This window comes from Syngnathus scovelli, chromosome 9 (assembly GCF_024217435.2).
Source record: "Syngnathus scovelli strain Florida chromosome 9, RoL_Ssco_1.2, whole genome shotgun sequence".
In the NCBI taxonomy this organism is placed as follows: Eukaryota; Metazoa; Chordata; class Actinopteri; order Syngnathiformes; family Syngnathidae; genus Syngnathus; species Syngnathus scovelli.
The window spans coordinates 3,250,634-3,266,754 of record NC_090855.1 but is presented as its reverse complement, the minus strand read 5'-3'; the positions used below and the strand labels follow the sequence as shown (position 1 = coordinate 3,266,754).

The window sequence follows — 16,121 nt, the reverse complement described above, 5'->3', positions numbered from 1 at the left end:
TAACTGCACGGCCTGTGAATGAGTCATGGTTTCGACGGCAACGCACAACCTGCCATTGCCGACACCTCGCACAAGCGCGTCCAATTCGCATGGATTATGTAACGTCGCAGGCCAGCATGAGCAAACACCTTCTGTTTGACAAGTTGGGAGGGCCAAAGATGTTTGAGCATTTTCTCCATATCCTTACGCAATGTTGCCCTGGCGATATTCTCTGTTTTTTTTTTTGCAGCTTTTCCAAACAAGTTGCAACCCAGGCACTGAGCATCCAATCATGTAATTATTTGATCTTTTTTAATATTCACCGTAATGTCATCACCCTGTGACTCATGTGTCGCGTGTTATTTTTAGTGTTCATCATGAAACTCCATTGTGTCAAATGTGAGTCACACACAAAGGAGATTTTCCTTTTATCTTTATTGAAATGAGCAAATCGGGAAGCTACGTGGCTAAATGGCAACATTGCAGGGATTTGCATTGATATCAGGTGCTGTAGAAGCTAACGATAACCTTTAGAATATTCTCATTCATCAAAAAAAAACTCACATTTAAAATATTAACAACAACGAAAATGTCACCTCTCACACATACATCCCCAAAAAGATCACACACCGAAAACCTTTGCCCGCAAAAAAGTCAAATGCGGCAGAAGATAATTCAATCGCTGAAAACACTTTCATGTAGACACATCCCTGAAAAATCCTCTCACAAATACACACTCAAAAAACTCTCAAGCACAGTATAACATGCACAAAAAAAATAAATCACAAATGTTAAAAAAAGGTTGGCACACAACACAAAACTGACAAAAATGTCCATCTTCCCTCTTGCACTCACCCAAAAAATGACACACCCCAAATCTGCCACACAACAGAAACCCCACAAAATAAAAACTAAAAACATTCACACACAAGAAAACTTTCATTATAACAAAAAAAAAAAAAAAACCCAGTCAGGCTCTTTCGGTCTCTCTTCCTTGCATTTTTCTCATGGGCGATAGTTTTGAACTATTGTGCACTTTCTATGTTGACCCTTGTGTTACCATGGAGATACATTGTACAGTAAGCGGGACTGAATGCAAATAGCAAGAGAGGTATAGGAAACACACAAATAAATAATCCTCCTTGTCCATGGCTTGCTTGTAAACAGTAAACATGTCCATCAAATTGTTCTTGGAGCCCCTCATTCAGTCCACTCCTGAGTTTTTCGGTCAATCGTTCTTCTACAGAACGGACAAGTCGTGGCAGGATTTTGATTTGAGCCAAAATGCAACGCTGGGATTGTTCCTGGCTACCATCTTGTCGAGAAAACGTTTGGCCTTAGAGGGGAGGCTCTCCCGGCGGGAGCGGCGGGCGGCGCCCTTGGAGTCCTTGCGCAAACGCAGTTGTCGAACGATGCCGCGGAAGGCCTCCCACACATTGTGCTGCATGGCGGCGGAGGTCTCGATGAATTTGCAGTCGAAGACGGCGGCGCAGGCGCGGCCCTCTGAAGCCAGAATATGTCATTTAATTTATATTATTTTATTTTTATTTATTTTTATTATTTTATAAATTGTATTATTTAAATTAGGGCTTCATCTCACTCTAACATCACCCCTTGGCCACAAGAGGGCGCCAAAGCAACATTTCGATATTAGACACGGTTATAGCTTTTTAGAGGTTCTTACCGTTGGTAGAAACTTCTCTACGTCGCACTAGGTCACATTTGTTGCCCACCAGGATGATGGGTGTGTGTTGGGCCGGGCGAAGACGGCGCAGGGTGATGCGGAGCTCCGACGCCCGTAAAAAGGACGCTCGGTCGGTGATGGAGTACAACAGCAGGAAGGCGTCGCCTGAATGCATGTAGCGCTCTTGAGCCCATTCGCTGTCACTCTGCAAAATAGGAGATGATCAGTATGATGGGCGGATTATGGGCATGAGGGGGAGGGGATTCGATCAATCTGCCCTCGCCTCTGGTGTTGTTGACTCGGGATTTTGTTTTGACTCACCTCTGTATCCCATGTGTCCAACAGGGTGATTGTTGCCGTCTCTCCATCCACATCCAGCTCTCGCTCACGTAGTTCTTCTGAAATAATGAAAAGTCAGCAATAAATGAAAAGGGTTAATTTCAAATTTGTGATTGTAGTTTGAATTTTGTCCCTAAAAAAATTGCTCCATGTAAATAAGGTAAACAAAGTCAAAGTCAAAGGAAAACTCGAGGACCACGTGTTAAACTAGTCAAAGCTTAAAAACATTTTCATCAACAAACACAAGTATATTATTACAAATCTTTTTTTTTTTAATTTAAGACAGGAAACTTGTTGAACAAGTTATTGCAATTTAAATTTATTCTCACCTCCGCAGAGCTCGCAGTCATCACTGTCCATGCTGTCCGCAGCCCCGGAAAAGATACAGGCGAAGGCGCTCTTTCCGACCCCTCCGGCCCCGAGTAGCACCACCCGGTACGGATTAACCGAGTCGGCGGAGATGACCGAGTCGGACGAGGAGGACCAGCTGCCTCGGCTGCTGCCTCCGTCGGACTCTCCGGCGGAGCTGGCGCACGACTTAGATCTGGAGATGCACGCGGGTACCCGGGCGAGGAGGCTGTCCGGGTCGCAGATGCTCCAGCGGTGGATCTCGGTCTGGAGGCGGAGACTGTGCCGGCGCACGCTGGACATCATTGTCCCGTTGTTAAAAAAAATCAGCCGCTTGGGCTTTTTTTTTTTACTCCTAAACAGAACTTTAACGAGTGAACTTTTCAATTGCTTGTCTGTATTTGCAAGCAGGATTAGTTGAGAAACATGTTGCTAGAGAAATGGAGCGTGTAGTGCCCCCTCGGCGTTAATCTTGCAATGCTGCTGGGATTTCCCTGCATGTTTATATGAGGAGGTCCTCCTCTCTCTCTCACTCAGTCACTCGAGGGGGTATAAAAGCACTCTGACAGGGGGGAGGGGAGTTTCGATGCACTCCCACACCAACACTAATGTGCACTAATGGTCCACGGAGACTCCAGGTACGTGCATTGAGAAAATGATTACACAACATATGCATGAATATATAAAGGGGCTTAATGGATTTGCTCTCACTTGGAAATGTGTCTTGCTGTCAGTCACACTGAATGTTCTTTTCACATTCGGGCTGGCAGTGGTGGAATTAGAGATGGAGAAGTACAAGCAGAATCAGGTGGAAATGGAAACAGTTAAATGGGTTTAAGCGTTTCGGGTCACATAAATGACATTTTCAAAACCTTCTCAAGTTGATCTGGTTGACTACTAGGCCACGTGAATGATGTCACAGGCCTGACACTTGAGGTCTAATCTAATACTTGAGCAGGAAATATTTTTTCTGCTGCTTGCCAACATCAGATGTTGGAATCTAAATTGGCGTTTAGAAAGTCTAGGCAACTGTAGCCTGCGTTCGCACTAGCTACCTTTGATTACTGCTCCCACTTATCAGTCAGGATGGCCGAGCGGTCTAAGGCGCCAGACTCAAGGAATGACTCCTTCCAATCAATTGGGGATTCTGGTCTCCAATGGAGGCGTGGGTTCAAATCCCACTCCTGACAAACTTTTTTTTTTTTTGATGAATCAGTCAGCATTTATCTTCACGAAGCAAATTTTGACAGATGCTTATTTTCTGAACTACGGAGAGAACGAGGCATGATGCTTGCTCATTTGTTACTATGGAAACTGAACTGAATACACTCATGTTCTTTGTAAGACGACCATAAAGTCACGTTTATTTCTTTTCATTTAATAGACAAATTGTGTATCGGAAACCTGATTTTATTCGACTCTCTTTAATACTTAATTTTTAATCTCGGCTTGATCTTGGAGCGCTTTTACACAAATTGTGGGATTAGACCTTTTTGTCTGCTGTTGTTTGTGCCGTGCAGCGCTTGTGTATCAAACGGCGTGGTCTCATCTACTGTGGCCTTCTGCTCTGATCTCATCTGGCTGACAGACGACACGGGCGACATTAAATCCTTGTTAAGTGCTGGACGTTGACCAGGGTCAGGGGCTTTCGTACGGCATATTGGCAGGGTCTTGGCGGTTCGTTTAGATTGAGATTCTGTCTCGCAAGCTGGGACGGTAATTTTAACCTTAGAAAGAACAACCGCAATGGTTGTCTGTAGACCGAGAGGTCATAAATAGGGTGAAGGGCAAAGTCCATCAGGGATGGGAGGGGCGAGCATGAATACCAGACAGGATGTTAGAGCCACGAAGGCCGCTGCACTTTGAAGGCCGTGTGCCCAATTCGTTCAGCGATGACTCGGGCCCGCAAGCCTTCACCGTGTCTGTGCCATGGCCAGTGAGGCGGCTTACGATAAAATATTTGGCGAGCTGAACGGTATGTGCCGCCTGATGCACGTGGCAAACGCTCACGCGGCTTAAATGTCAATGACTCTCTGAGTGATCATGAATGAAATATAACACATGCAACCTCGGGGAGGGTTAATACCGGAGGCTCGGCCCGACTGCTTTACCATTCACGGGGATCACGTGAAATAAAGATCCAATCTGTCATTTAGTTTCTCATCAAAACAAGTGCGCCCCGCCTTCATTCAAATCCATACGGCAGGCTTAAAAAAAAAAAAAAAAAAAAAGTGGGGATTGGCCGCTAGCGGATGGTTAAGAGCTTTAGAACGTGCGCTCATCAGACACATGGCCCCGAGACAACATTTGAATCAATCTGACGGATCGCATTTGCTTGTCGGACACGTGTTCAGTAGATACGCTGACACAAGATGAGCTCAAACAAGCTAGCGTCCATCCCTCACGAGGGGCACGGGTGGGCTGGAGCTTGCCTCAGCTCATTTTGGGAGAGACGAGCTGGCCAACTGTCAATCATAGGGCACATATTGAAACATAGTACATAAAAAAAGTCAATTAAATAGAAAAACTTATTTTTTTAAATTTTTTTCTATTTAATTTTTTTTTACTGTGTAGTGGCCATTTTTTTCAATTCAACAAACCTACTAACCAACATTAGAAGTTATATACAATGCTTTGTGCAGAACTGTAATGCTCTGACACATCTTTCATTTTTAGGTCAAAGATTATGAGTTTGATGAAAGAATAACACAAAGAGATGACAAAATAATAGCTTTTCTACAGACTGGAAGGATCTGAATAAACTCACGTTAATTAAGAGTAAACAGTGGCTGTAATGAGAAAATCCAAATATCCCCGAAACCTAGTTATTACACAAGAAAATTGCTTGATAGATGGTGACGGTGAAATAATTAACTCTCAACACAATACAACTCATACACAGCACATGCACAACACAGCGAGAACGTAACTCCCACGCGGCGGCTCAGTGCCGAGCAGCACCGACAAACAAGGCTGGCGAGTGTCTCACGTCGCTTAACCGGCGTGACTGACTCGACCGTCATGTAGAAGGTCACAGCATGAGAAAAGCGGGGAAAAGCTTTTTGTTCGGTAAAAACGGTCAACTGAGCACTTAGAACGAAGGAGTTTAAACTAGATGAGTACTAAATCGATGCTCTGTATAAATTCTCGGTACGCAACATCTAAACGTCCCTCAAGCATGATTAGGATGAAGTGCTGTTATTACCTTAGATGGTCAAAACAGGAAGTCTGCATGAGCAGCATGCATGAGCCCTGAAACAGTGGAGAAAAAAAATGTTTGGGGAGAAAAAAAAAAGCTTTTATTTATGACTCAATGGATTTAATGGCCATTTAGCTTACCGGTCACAACATTCGGGACTTCTGCAGAATCTGGGATCGTGTTTTCTCAGGAACAACTCCATCCATTCTTCATTTTAATTAAAATGTTTTTTTTAAGCTCAAGATAGTAATTATCCTGACATGTGTCACAACAACAAAATCTGAGCAGCTTTATCATCATCTGGATATTTAATAGATCTTGTTTGGTAGTTACTGGTCCACGTGGGAGATGGTTGTTTGAAAGGCAAAGGTGATGTGGTCTCGGGCGTGATCGAGGTAAGGGTCAAAGAAGGTGCGGGCGTCCCCAGAGAAATGTCTCCACCGCATCAGCTCGGACATGCTGAGGTGCTTTTGGGCCGGACCGCAGCGGTCACGACCCAGCTGGCACGGCCGATTGTCAGAAGGTTCATCGTCTTCCTCTTCCATATCTGAGTAGGAAGTTCAAAAAAGATGAGTGGACACGTTTTTTTTTTCCCCAAACTGATTCAAAACAGGCCTACTGTTGACTGAGCCGTCCATTTTGCAGTTGCAGTTCAAAAGGTCGTGAGTGAGTGATGGCGTGTCGGTCAGGCTGAAGAGATCTCGCAGCTCGCTGGCGGAGAAGCTGGCGTGTTCCGAGCCTTTGCCGAGGTCCACCACCGTCCCGGAAAGCCCCTGCTTGGACACTTGCCGCTGGAAAATGCGCTCCTCAATAGTTCCTAATTGGGTCAGCACAAATGAGTGCGGCTCGGAATTTTTTTTTATCTCCAAGCACACAAAATATACAATACCTGCAGTGAGGAGACGGTAAGTGTGGACGGTCTTCTTCTGTCCGTCGCGCCACACTCGTGCCATAGCCTGAGCAAGACAAAGAACCAAATTTCCCGTTTTAGCAAACAAATCATACCACCTTAGACTGTTTTTTTGTAGCTTTACCTGAATATCATTAGCCGGGTTCCAATCGAGGTCATAGAGTACTAGATGGGAAGCCCCTACTAGGTTGAGTCCTACGCCGCCAGCTTTGGAGCTGAGTAGAAACAGGAATGTAGAAGAGTAAGGACTGTTGAAGCCGTCGACCAGCCGCTGCCTTTGATTGGTGGGCGTTTGTCCGTCGAGCCGACAGAACGTGTAACTCATGCGCACGCAAAGCTTCTGGAGCATGTCCAGCGTCCGAGTGTAGTTGGAAACGATCACTACCCTGGAGGAGACATACGAGCTGTCATAAATGCAATTCAGCAGACGCCGCAACGCAGACCTGATGATGACATACCTGTCGGATGGACTCAACTGTCTGATGGTACTCAGGAGATCCAACAAAACCAAAAGTTTCCCGGAGTCATGAGGGTTCAAGTTATCTGAAGAGTAGTTTTCTGGGAATAACACAGGAAGGCCTTCATAGAGTGAGCTCTCCTCGGAATCGTACTTCATTTTGTCCTGAAAGCAAAAGGCCACGAAGAAATGTTAATTTTAGCAGGACTAATGAATCCAAATATTAAATCACAGTCTGACCATGACGTTGGCGTGAAGCAGGGCCGGGTGGTTACACAGTTTTTTCAGGGCGGTGATGCAGGCCAGGTGTGTGTGTGTTTGCACGGAGCCTTGGAGGCAAGCTCGGAAGATTCTGTGGCAGAGGAGCTGCCTGTAGACCTCTTGCTGCAGCAGGGACGCCCTGCAGAACAAGGTCCAGTCCAGGCGTGGCGGCAGGTAATCATTGATGATCTCCTGGGTCCTCCTCAGGATGAACACGCCGGTGAGTCGGGAGAGCTCAGAGGCTCGCTCGTCTCCCAAAGATCTGTCCTCCTAATTGACATATCGGTTTTGTTTCAGATATTGACTGAATTTTGTGTCTTTCAAATGTACGAGAGTCACCTCTGAGCACGAAGGCTGCCTGGAACGTAGGATGGGCTCTTCAAATACTTTTCTATACGCAGTGCTGGAGCCAAGTATGCCCGGATTTACAAAGTCGATGATGGCGTAGAACTCCTGCAGGTCATTCTGGACCGGGGTGCCTTCAAAAATATATTTCATACGTTCAGTGGTGGTCAAGAAAAGGGAGGAGCTCAAGCCTACCTGTGAGTATGACCCGACGAGTGCAGCTCAGGCTGCTGAGAGCTGAAGACGTTTTGATGCTGCTGTTTTTTAATCTGTGGCCCTCGTCGCAGATGATGAGACCGAATTCCACTTTTTGAACCTGAGAACGAGAAGGTGGAATTGGGCGGATGGTCTTTCGGGAAGCAAAAGTTGTCGGCGGGAGGTGGGCGAACCTGCTCGAGGGAGCGCAGCAGCATCTCGTAGCTGATCACGAGAACGTTGTGCAGGTTTGACAACACAAACTGCTCGATCCTGTGGTCCTGTATACGACAATGAGAAACAACAATTTCACTCAATCATCTTCCTCAATATTGTTGATCTTCTCCCTCACTTGATCCACTGTGAAAACGGTGATCCTCTCACGGCCCAGCCATTTGTTGAATTCGGCGGCCCAGTTCTGCACCAGGCTTCCTGGAGTAACCACCAACACACGCTTGGTGACCGCTTTTCCTCCGTACGGTCCCTGCTTGAGCAAAGTCCAGCAGAGAGCCACACTTTGGAGGGTCTTCCCCAGACCCATCTCGTCGGCCAGGATGGCCCCGTAACGCCCAGCGGCTCTGATGTTACGAACAAACCAAGATTATTGATTTGAATTTAAACACCAGATTTGGACATACCTCATGCCCATGACGCATTCGTAGAGAAAAAGCAGGCCGTCTCTCTGATGGGGGCGCAGGTGAGCCGTCAGGTGCGGGTCAACCACAACATCAACCACGGGAAGCCCCGATTTGTTATTAGACCATTGGTGGTTGGGCGAGGGCCGAGGCATCACCAGCGCACCTAAGAACGATATAACGAAAACTGTCGAAGGAACTTCATTGAGCAATGTTACTGAAGACTGGATGGATAGTCAACACACCAGGTGCTAGTGGATCATGGCGAGGCTTGCAGATTTGTTCCTCCCTCGGTTGTGATTCGAGATGCTCTGCTCTCCCCGACAGAGTCGGGGGGCGGAAAGGTTTAGATGCGAGGCGATGTGAAGGAGCTGGAGTCGTCTTTGGGAGAACATCTTCTACCTGTCCTTCTTGGAAACAACGTCCCGTGGCAAAGGTTTCTGCGGATATGACGCCCATCACCTCTACTTCCTTGGCGCCGATCATCAGGGTCTCTCCTTCGGCGAGAGAGGCCAGCACTGACATCTTGTAGCCGCTGCCCTGTCCAATGTTCTTGCCCTCCATATCTTTCAGCGTGGCTGTGCGACCCCTGGTCACCAGCACGGCGTCCCCCTCCCAGCGTTTGTGTTTCTTTTTGCTGGCCTTACACCACATCACGCTGAAGTATCGCGCCGTGTCTGGGTTGCATTCTGTATCTGGGACTGGTTTTGACACGGCACATGCTTGAGGGAGGCCTGTGGAAACAGATGAAGAGTTTTATGGATGCAGATGCAAACCCCGCCAGTAGAGGTCAGTGTTGCACCAGTTGTGCACAGTCACAAAGCCTTTGAAATGCATTCAAGTGATCAAATTGCAGGATTAGGACAAAAAAACTTTAAATGTCAATGAAAACTCGACATCCGCAAAGCAGGTCTTGAACTCGCCATAGTAACGTTTTTAATATAAAAACCATAAAATGGACAAACAAAAACTAACAGCACTTGACAATCACTTCTGCAGAACACAACATTCCATTCACTTGTATTAAGTACCAACAATAAAGGTCACGAGACACATTCTGCAGCTCCCTTGTTTCACTGGTAAACAATTTCAGTCTTTTTTTTAGCAACACAAAGCAACGACAACATGGAGATGAATCAGTGTCTGCTGGAGGCACTATGTTTACCAAAGTCCCAATCTCACTGATTTTGAATTGATCCTCATCCACCACATGGTATTTAATTTCACTGATCATTATTTTGTTTGATACAACGACTCCTGAACCTGTTGTGTGAGCGCTACGGAATTGGCGTGACATCACAGCAGCGCGCTACACAGTGTACTCCGTTGACGTTTTCTATTATTTAAAAAGGGGTGGGCAGTCCATGCCGAAGTCGGGCCACCTTTAGTTTCTCCACTTTGATTTTGGCTCTCAAAAGTTCCTCTTCCAGTTGCTGCTTCCTCTTGAGCCCCTCCCGCTTCTCCTCAAGGTACATTGCCACCTTCCTGTGATTGGCTAGCACCAATTCGTGCTCTTCTTTGGCCATGGGCAAAGGGCGGAAACGCTCAGGCTCGTGATCTCGGTAGACGTTGTTGGGGTAGATGTTATTGGGGTAGAAGTCGTGACGCAAAGACAGCGGCGAGGCAGAGAGGGGGATGTTGACAGACGAAGGGGCGGGAGACGAGGATGCGTCATAAATTCGGACGCTGTCCGCATCCTGTTCCTCCGTCAGCTCCGGGCCCGACTCCAGCTCCGGGTCGGCACGTGTGGATGGGAGTGGGAGATCTGGAGGCGGTTTTACATCATCGTCCGGATCCAGACGGACAACCACATGGGGAACGGTGGGGACGGCTGCTGAGTAGTCCTGAGGGACGGCCAAAGAGGAGCTGCTGCCAGGAGGTTCGATGGGAGATGGGTGCTTACTGTATAATAATCTGAGGATGGACAGCATAAGGTTGAATATATAATAAACCGTTTTGAGATCAAGGTTTGTGGTATATTTACAGTTCGAAAAATTATCAGACTTTTTAGGCAGACGTCAACCCACCCCCATAAAATCAAAATGTAATACTATTTTGGGCTTAAGTAACAATCTGAATAAAAAAAATAAAAAAAAACCTAGTTCTGGACTCAACTGTTGTGTTGCAATTTAAAAGAATTTTTTTTTAGTCTACAATTTATGCAAACTACTGTATTTTCCATGCACTATGATTTTCTTTCATTCTTCTCTTAAGGCTAAAAAACGAAATAATATTAAGCAGCTTCTGCCTCATTGTTTTGCCGAAAGAGTCCATCTGCTGCTGGTTCTGGACGAGTCACAGCGTACCTGCGTAAAGACTGGTCCTTTTCGTGGATGGGCACATGTTGAAACAGGTGAGGGATCATCTCCAGGACTCTTCTGGTTGGCTCAGAGATGCTCGCTCTGTACTCCAGCTGGGCATGCCTCCGCTGCACCACTTCCTGTTTGGCAGACTCCTTCAGCCTCTTGTAAAGGGTTCTAAGGCCTTGCGCTGTGCGGTGGGGTCTGTCTCCCCCCAGGGCATTGTACTGCTCCGCCACAGTGTCCCAGCATTTGTTCTTGTCCACGATGACCGCATGTTTGTTGTTGTGCTCCTCCAGGATGAGCACGTGAGGCCGGACAAGCTTCAACAGGTCCAGCTTCTCCGAGAGGGTGAAGTTGGAGGAGCGGGCTTTCCCCACCATGCTGGAAAGGAACACCGAGCTGGATGCCATCTTACAGCGCGTGTTGGGACTTCAGCGATCACCTGTCTTGTCCTGCTCCACGATTCTCTTAGTCCACCGAGACATCATGTTAAGAGCGATTTAACTGCTCTACATCTCCTTTTCTTCCTCTCTCCATTCCAAATAAAACACAGGCTGTGGTCTGACAAAAGCGTGGAGCTGCACCATTCCTTGGTTTCCCCCCTCTGCTTCCTTGCACAACAAAATCAGGCTTCTGCCGTGCACAATAAGAATCAGGCTTAACTAGGCCAGCCTCGCTTAGGCCCCCGCCTACCTCTGAGCGTTTTGGATGAATTCCTCCCAGCTTAGACTGACGTAGCTAAGCCGCTTAAACCCAGACCGACCTACTTACAGCTCGGCCTCTCTAAACCTCAAACCGAGCACAGCGAAGCCACGTAGTCTCAACACATAACAAAAGACGGTGACACACATACACGTGGGTGGGGAGAGATGGGGAATTCAGTGGATATTAGTTTATTTGAGATCGGGAGATGGTTGTAGTGTAAGGACTGTACCGGGCGGGTTTAACTAACTACAACGCTGGGTGGAGTTTAAGGGAGCGTGTTGCGCATGCGCATGACAGGCTTGCGTTGGAGCTATATGCTACATGCTAATAATACCGCCGCCATGAGCTATTTATTTACATTGCTGAATTCTACTAACGATCGTGAGAACGTGTGAGAAGCGGAGACGTTGGAAAGGGAGCCCGCTTGTGTGTTCGTCTCGAGCCAAGCACAGAACTAATTCAGCCGTGTTGTTGCTGTTTGTATTACGAACCAAATACGAGCGATACTCGATCGTGGCTGGTTTCGACCGTAAACGAGCTTGTGGTTAAAATAGGCTGTCCTTATTTTGCTTAGCTTTTATGTATTTTTAAACTAACGACAGTGTTTAGATTGCAGGTGTTTGATGAAACGTTAAAGCGCGTGCTTGCATTATTCCAAGTATCCACTAGAGGGAGACTCCGTGTCTGTAAACAAATACTGCACAGCGCTTCACAGATTTACGTCTTTTTTGTAATGCCTCTTTTGTAGTTGTGCACAAATTTCTAGACATGTCATATGAGGGGTCTCTCACATTTAATAATAAAAAGAAAATGGTAAAACTCTGTATTGATGTATCCCAATTAAGACATTGCAAACACCATAGACCTTCTTGGTATGTGTTTGAGTGTTTTCTTTTTCTGAACATACTTCACTTGCATAACAAAAAGTTGGTGTTCTCCTTACCTGCCCCTCTGATGTGTTGTGGTATTGAGACCTCCTGTGATGCAGCGTTCGGATGTTCCGTCACAATAACGTTCTCCTTACTTTCAGTTGCACTGAGCACTCGGGCCAAAGCTTTGGACAAAGCTGGTGCTGCCTGGACATGGGCATTTTGGTTGGGAGGTGGAACTCCTAGACTTCTCTGGACCTGAGTGACAAGCAGTTGTGTGAGGAAGGACAGTTTGAATGGTTCAGAAAGATGGATCGTGCATGGATAGTTCTCAACCTTTATTTTTCCCTTAGAGGGAAGACATTTAATAAAACATAAATACATGTAAAGTGATACTTTACATCTGTGTCTGAGATGGCATTGCCTCACCTTATTCAAGGCATTGTCCAAGCCAAATTCAGGGTACTGGATTTTGGGTTCTGCGCCAGTCCATGAAGAAGCAGCTCCAGGAGGGACAAAACAAGGCTTTTTTGCAGCATTGCCTCGTAACTGGCTGGGAGCTGCTGAGCGTCTCATTTTAGCACCCACTATCTGTTAAAAAAGAATCCAAAACAAGATATATCAACATTAAATCCACACCATTGATTCCAAACCACTGTTGTCATCAATACTTCAATAGTATATACTGTGGTGGTGTGTTTCTAATGTAAAACGTACTTTGTATTTCCCATTATGTAAAATGCAAAAAATGTTAATTGATTATTTTGTATTCATCCAACTATAACTTTCCTTTGAATTCAGCGTTCCAAATTTACATGACATTATAATACAGTTGGTAATCTATCGTGTATTGTTGAGGTGTATTGTATCGTTTTCGGACGCGAGTAAGCCTAAACTGTCAAGTGTCAATACATAGAGACTTTACGTAGCATAATTTGAAGTCAATATTAAATGATGATGACGACGACATTACTTACTTGCTATAGTTTTGGAGAAACAACCATTCGTGAAATGTTACTGCTTGAGCTTCTCTTTTAACTATTAGTTTCCTTGTTTTTTCCCGCGGAGTGATCTGTGAAATGTGATTGGCTGTAATCCAGGAAGTAGATGAATGGAAAAAGGGGTGCGTTTGTTTCGTTGCATAGTCATAGGTGGGACCTACCAAATTATGAATGGCTAAAATCAATCATGTTAGGCATTTGTAGCATGAAAATTATTAATTTCTTTAGCAAACTGGCATTTTTTCGGAATGTTGGAATAAAATCGAATACTAACATATATTGAATAAAAACACCCAAGCACAGGAAGAACATGCAAACTCCAAATAAGGCTTTTTTCATCCAAGTTTTGAGTCCTAACACTCAGAATGAACTGCAAATCCATAATTTTGAAGTTAATTGATTAAAATGTTTATCTTAAGTTAACCATAAAATGATGGAATGAAATGCATGTTGTTGATTTTTGACGTCAATTGATGCTGTGCAGTCTGTAATCCAATCAAGGAAGGCGAGAGTTTAATCCGAGTTAATCCCACATCCAGAGATAGAGAGAGAAAGTCCACAGGGGAAAAACAGCGGTAATCTCTGAGTGCAACGCCGTTTAACAGCTCATCTGGTAAAAGAAGAACGTAACCGCCATACATCAGAATGTGAGTGTCACCTGTTATTCTGTCTCCATTGTCCGGCTGTCGTTTGACAGCTGCCTTCCTGTGTCCTCAAACATTTGTTGTCAGGGATACCTCTCCATGGAGATCCACTCCCTGAGGCAGGGGCGGGATTTAGGAGATAGGGGACCCTCGGCTTGATGGAGCAACAAGGAAAGAAGAGCATAGCTCGGGGATAAGAGTCACCCGTGGAGGTCATTAAATCAACAGAAGAAGGAAGAGTTGGAACATCAGGTGAGCACTGGGTAGAAATGACGTCAGTGAAACAATTCATGTGCTGTGTATAAAATCTTGATGTTTGCATCACCCTATTAATATTTAATGTGTTTTATTTTTTTATTTTAAGCACCCATTTAGTTTTGCTTTTGCCTACTCATGTTTTTTTTTCCAGGATGGGTTATGACCTGGAGAGGTTTGTGGGCTACGTGAATGAGGGCCTCCTGTGCTGCGTGTGTCGCGATGTTTTACGGCGCCCCCTACAGGCGCCCTGTGAGCACGCTTTCTGCAGCGCCTGCATCAGTAGCTGGTTGCTCCATCACCACACATGTCCCGAGGACAGGCAGCCACTAGACGTGGGCAGCCTCAAGCCTCTCTACAGGTTATTTGGGATAACACATTAAGCCTTAATGTGTCTGATAAAAATGAGACTATGTTTGTGTGTCGACAGGTACATGCGTAACGATCTGAACCGTCTGCAGATCCGTTGCGTAAATGCCAGTCAGGGATGCGAGGCGGTGTGCTCGCTCGAGAACCTTCACACGCACGAGGAGGAGTGTGACTTTGCCTTTGTATCGTGCTCAAACTCAGGTATTAAGACTTAGTAAATCATTCACTATTAATATATTCCTAAAATAACGTAAATGGATAGCCACGGTAAAGGTAATCCGACACCTATGAGCATCGAACAGGTGGATCCATTGTTGCCATGGTGATTAATGAATTTACTACATTGCTTGTTCAAGGGGTAGCTAGGGTTAACTTCCCATCATTCTTTTATGAGTTTTTTTGTGTACAAATCATGCTCTTGTTCTCCCAACATGACGGCAACACAGGAGGCAACTACATTTGTTATCGTTGTGGTAGGTATGGCGGACGAGACCGCGTGCATGCCGAGTGGAATTGTTTCATGCTGCAGTGAGTTACTTTTGGTGGCCTGTGATGGTGGTGCTTTAATTTATTTTATTTTTTTTACTATAGGTGCAGAAATTTTCACCTACAAATTTGTACACTAATCGATAATTAGCCAACCAAATAAAAAAAAACCTTTAACCGCACAGCTTCACAAGCTTCGCTTAAAAAAAACAGATGATCTACTTTTTTGGTGTGACACTCTTCCTGTGCATTGCAGGGTGTCCTGCACAAGTGGAAAGACGAGATTTGGAGGCTCACCTTTCAGAATGCAACTTCTGCAGCCGAGAATGTCCAAACGGCTGCGGCCACACTCTCCTCTCCACCGAGCAATCGCAGCACAACTGTGTGGCAGAGCTTCGCTCCGAAGTGGAAATGCTGCGGTATGGAACCGTGAGTGGACCAGCATTCCACCAGTCAGTCACCTGTCATCATTTTTTCAAATGTGCACCACAAAGGGTTGAGATGGTGTGCAAGGTGGAGGAGGTGAGACGAGAAATGGAGTCTCGGTTGGACTCGCAGAGGAGACACATGGTGCAGAAGGAGTCGCAGCTGAAAAATGAAGTCGAGGAGGTGAAGGTAAATAAATAAATCATCATCAAGAAATTTAGAAAAAGAAATTATAGTAATAAAAGCCTTACCCGTCGCTCCTGTTTAGGGCCAGTTGTCCCGCGTAATCTGCGACGTGCGTGCTCTGCTTGGAGCAGAACGTCTAAGGCGACAGGAGCTGGCAGAGGTGGAGTTGGAGAAAAGAGAACTGCTGGAGCTCCTCCGAGACCTGCACCCTTCCAGGAATCAGCAGTCGGCTGACCAGCTGGGCCAAGAGCAGCGTCAGGAAGAGCAGCAGACACCCCGATGGGAACCTACCTATGAGCCATTGAGGCACCATCGGAGGAAAGCTTCCTTAAACCTATCCAGTCCTTCGCTTCACTCGTCTCAGGCTTTAAATGGACCCAGTTGTCCTTCTTCACCTCAGCTGGGTGACGGTGCGCGTAAAAGCGGAACCAGGAGTCTAACGCTGGACTGCATCAAGAAGAAGAGCCGTGAGGTCACCGTTATCTGAGCAGACTGGTCCGAAGATTAGCCAACTAAGGATTGTAA

General features: G+C 45.9%; 4 protein-coding genes, 1 long non-coding RNA gene and 1 other non-coding gene across 8 annotated transcripts; 3 read left to right on the top strand and 3 right to left on the bottom strand.

Annotated features, from left to right (window-relative positions):
- Positions 1-395: 395 nt before the first annotated feature.
- On the bottom strand, positions 396-5,828 carry gem (GTP binding protein overexpressed in skeletal muscle). 3 transcript variants are annotated; one of them, XM_049731004.2, is made up of 6 exons: positions 5,690-5,828; positions 5,556-5,602; positions 2,332-2,645; positions 1,985-2,061; positions 1,664-1,868; positions 396-1,482 (listed from the first exon to the last, which is right to left on the bottom strand). In XM_049731004.2, the coding sequence occupies exons 2-6, from the start codon at positions 5,591-5,593 to the stop codon at positions 1,220-1,222; spliced, it is 897 nt and encodes a 298-aa protein (XP_049586961.1). In that variant the 5' UTR covers positions 5,594-5,602; positions 5,690-5,828; the 3' UTR covers positions 396-1,219. The 3 variants fall into 3 exon arrangements, with proteins under 3 accessions (XP_049586961.1, XP_049586962.1, XP_049586963.1); XM_049731005.2 differs by having other exon boundaries at positions 2,332-2,630; XM_049731006.2 differs by lacking the exons at positions 5,556-5,602; positions 5,690-5,828 and having other exon boundaries at positions 2,332-2,890.
- Positions 2,905-5,241, top strand: LOC137840591 (uncharacterized). Its single transcript, XR_011087339.1, has 2 exons — positions 2,905-2,988; positions 3,871-5,241. It is a non-coding gene; the product is annotated as an uncharacterized lncRNA (long non-coding RNA).
- trnal-caa (transfer RNA leucine (anticodon CAA)) lies at positions 3,431-3,540 on the top strand. Its single transcript has 2 exons — positions 3,431-3,468; positions 3,496-3,540. It is a non-coding gene; the product is annotated as a tRNA-Leu (tRNA).
- A 10-nt stretch (positions 5,829-5,838) lies between the features above and the next one.
- rad54b (RAD54 homolog B) lies at positions 5,839-12,805 on the bottom strand. Its single transcript, XM_049730810.2, has 14 exons — positions 12,659-12,805; positions 12,304-12,487; positions 8,598-9,086; positions 8,356-8,518; positions 8,070-8,295; positions 7,912-7,998; positions 7,718-7,838; positions 7,517-7,656; positions 7,157-7,447; positions 6,918-7,081; positions 6,584-6,845; positions 6,439-6,505; positions 6,169-6,366; positions 5,839-6,096 (listed from the first exon to the last, which is right to left on the bottom strand). The coding sequence occupies exons 1-14, from the start codon at positions 12,803-12,805 to the stop codon at positions 5,879-5,881; spliced, it is 2,757 nt and encodes a 918-aa protein (XP_049586767.1). The 3' UTR covers positions 5,839-5,878.
- On the bottom strand, positions 9,266-12,261 carry LOC125975418 (fibrinogen silencer-binding protein). The gene is made up of 2 exons (XM_049730997.2): positions 10,659-12,261; positions 9,266-10,266 (listed from the first exon to the last, which is right to left on the bottom strand). The coding sequence occupies exons 1-2, from the start codon at positions 11,063-11,065 to the stop codon at positions 9,696-9,698; spliced, it is 978 nt and encodes a 325-aa protein (XP_049586954.1). The 5' UTR covers positions 11,066-12,261; the 3' UTR covers positions 9,266-9,695.
- A 14-nt stretch (positions 12,806-12,819) lies between the features above and the next one.
- Positions 12,820-16,083, top strand: rnf41l (ring finger protein 41, like). Its single transcript, XM_049730996.2, has 7 exons — positions 12,820-13,877; positions 13,962-14,126; positions 14,284-14,490; positions 14,560-14,699; positions 15,241-15,403; positions 15,479-15,599; positions 15,679-16,083. Exons 3-7 carry the CDS (start codon positions 14,285-14,287, stop codon positions 16,081-16,083), a joined length of 1,035 nt encoding a protein of 344 aa, XP_049586953.1. The 5' UTR covers positions 12,820-13,877; positions 13,962-14,126; position 14,284.
- The last annotated feature ends 38 nt before the right edge of the window (positions 16,084-16,121 follow it).

Excerpts from the sequence above, each read along its gene's own strand:
- gem (XM_049731004.2), bottom strand. The coding sequence starts at position 5,593 with ATGCTGCTCATGCAGACTTCCTGTTTTGACCATCTAAG. Across the intron at positions 2,646-5,555 it reads TCCTGTTTTGACCATCTAAG|CGTGCGCCGGCACAGTCTCC; the intron begins GTAATAACAGCA and ends AATGATGTCCAG. Across the intron at positions 1,869-1,984 it reads TGGACACATGGGATACAGAG|AGTGACAGCGAATGGGCTCA; the intron begins GTGAGTCAAAAC and ends CCTATTTTGCAG.
- LOC125975418 (XM_049730997.2), bottom strand. The coding sequence starts at position 11,065 with ATGGCATCCAGCTCGGTGTTCCTTTCCAGCATGGTGGGGAAAGCCCGC. Across the intron at positions 10,267-10,658 it reads AAGGACCAGTCTTTACGCAG|ATTATTATACAGTAAGCACC; the intron begins GTACGCTGTGAC and ends GTCCATCCTCAG.
- rad54b (XM_049730810.2), bottom strand. The coding sequence starts at position 12,805 with ATGAGACGCTCAGCAGCTCCCAGCCAGTTACGAGGCAATGCTGCAAAA. Across the intron at positions 7,082-7,156 it reads TGCTTCACGCCAACGTCATG|GACAAAATGAAGTACGATTC; the intron begins GTCAGACTGTGA and ends TTTTGCTTTCAG. Across the intron at positions 6,506-6,583 it reads ACCCGGCTAATGATATTCAG|GCTATGGCACGAGTGTGGCG; the intron begins GTAAAGCTACAA and ends TGTCTTGCTCAG.
- rnf41l (XM_049730996.2), top strand. The coding sequence starts at position 14,285 with ATGGGTTATGACCTGGAGAGGTTTGTGGGCTACGTGAATGAGGGCCTC. Across the intron at positions 14,700-15,240 it reads TGTATCGTGCTCAAACTCAG|GGTGTCCTGCACAAGTGGAA; the intron begins GTATTAAGACTT and ends TGTGCATTGCAG. Across the intron at positions 15,600-15,678 it reads ATGAAGTCGAGGAGGTGAAG|GGCCAGTTGTCCCGCGTAAT; the intron begins GTAAATAAATAA and ends GCTCCTGTTTAG.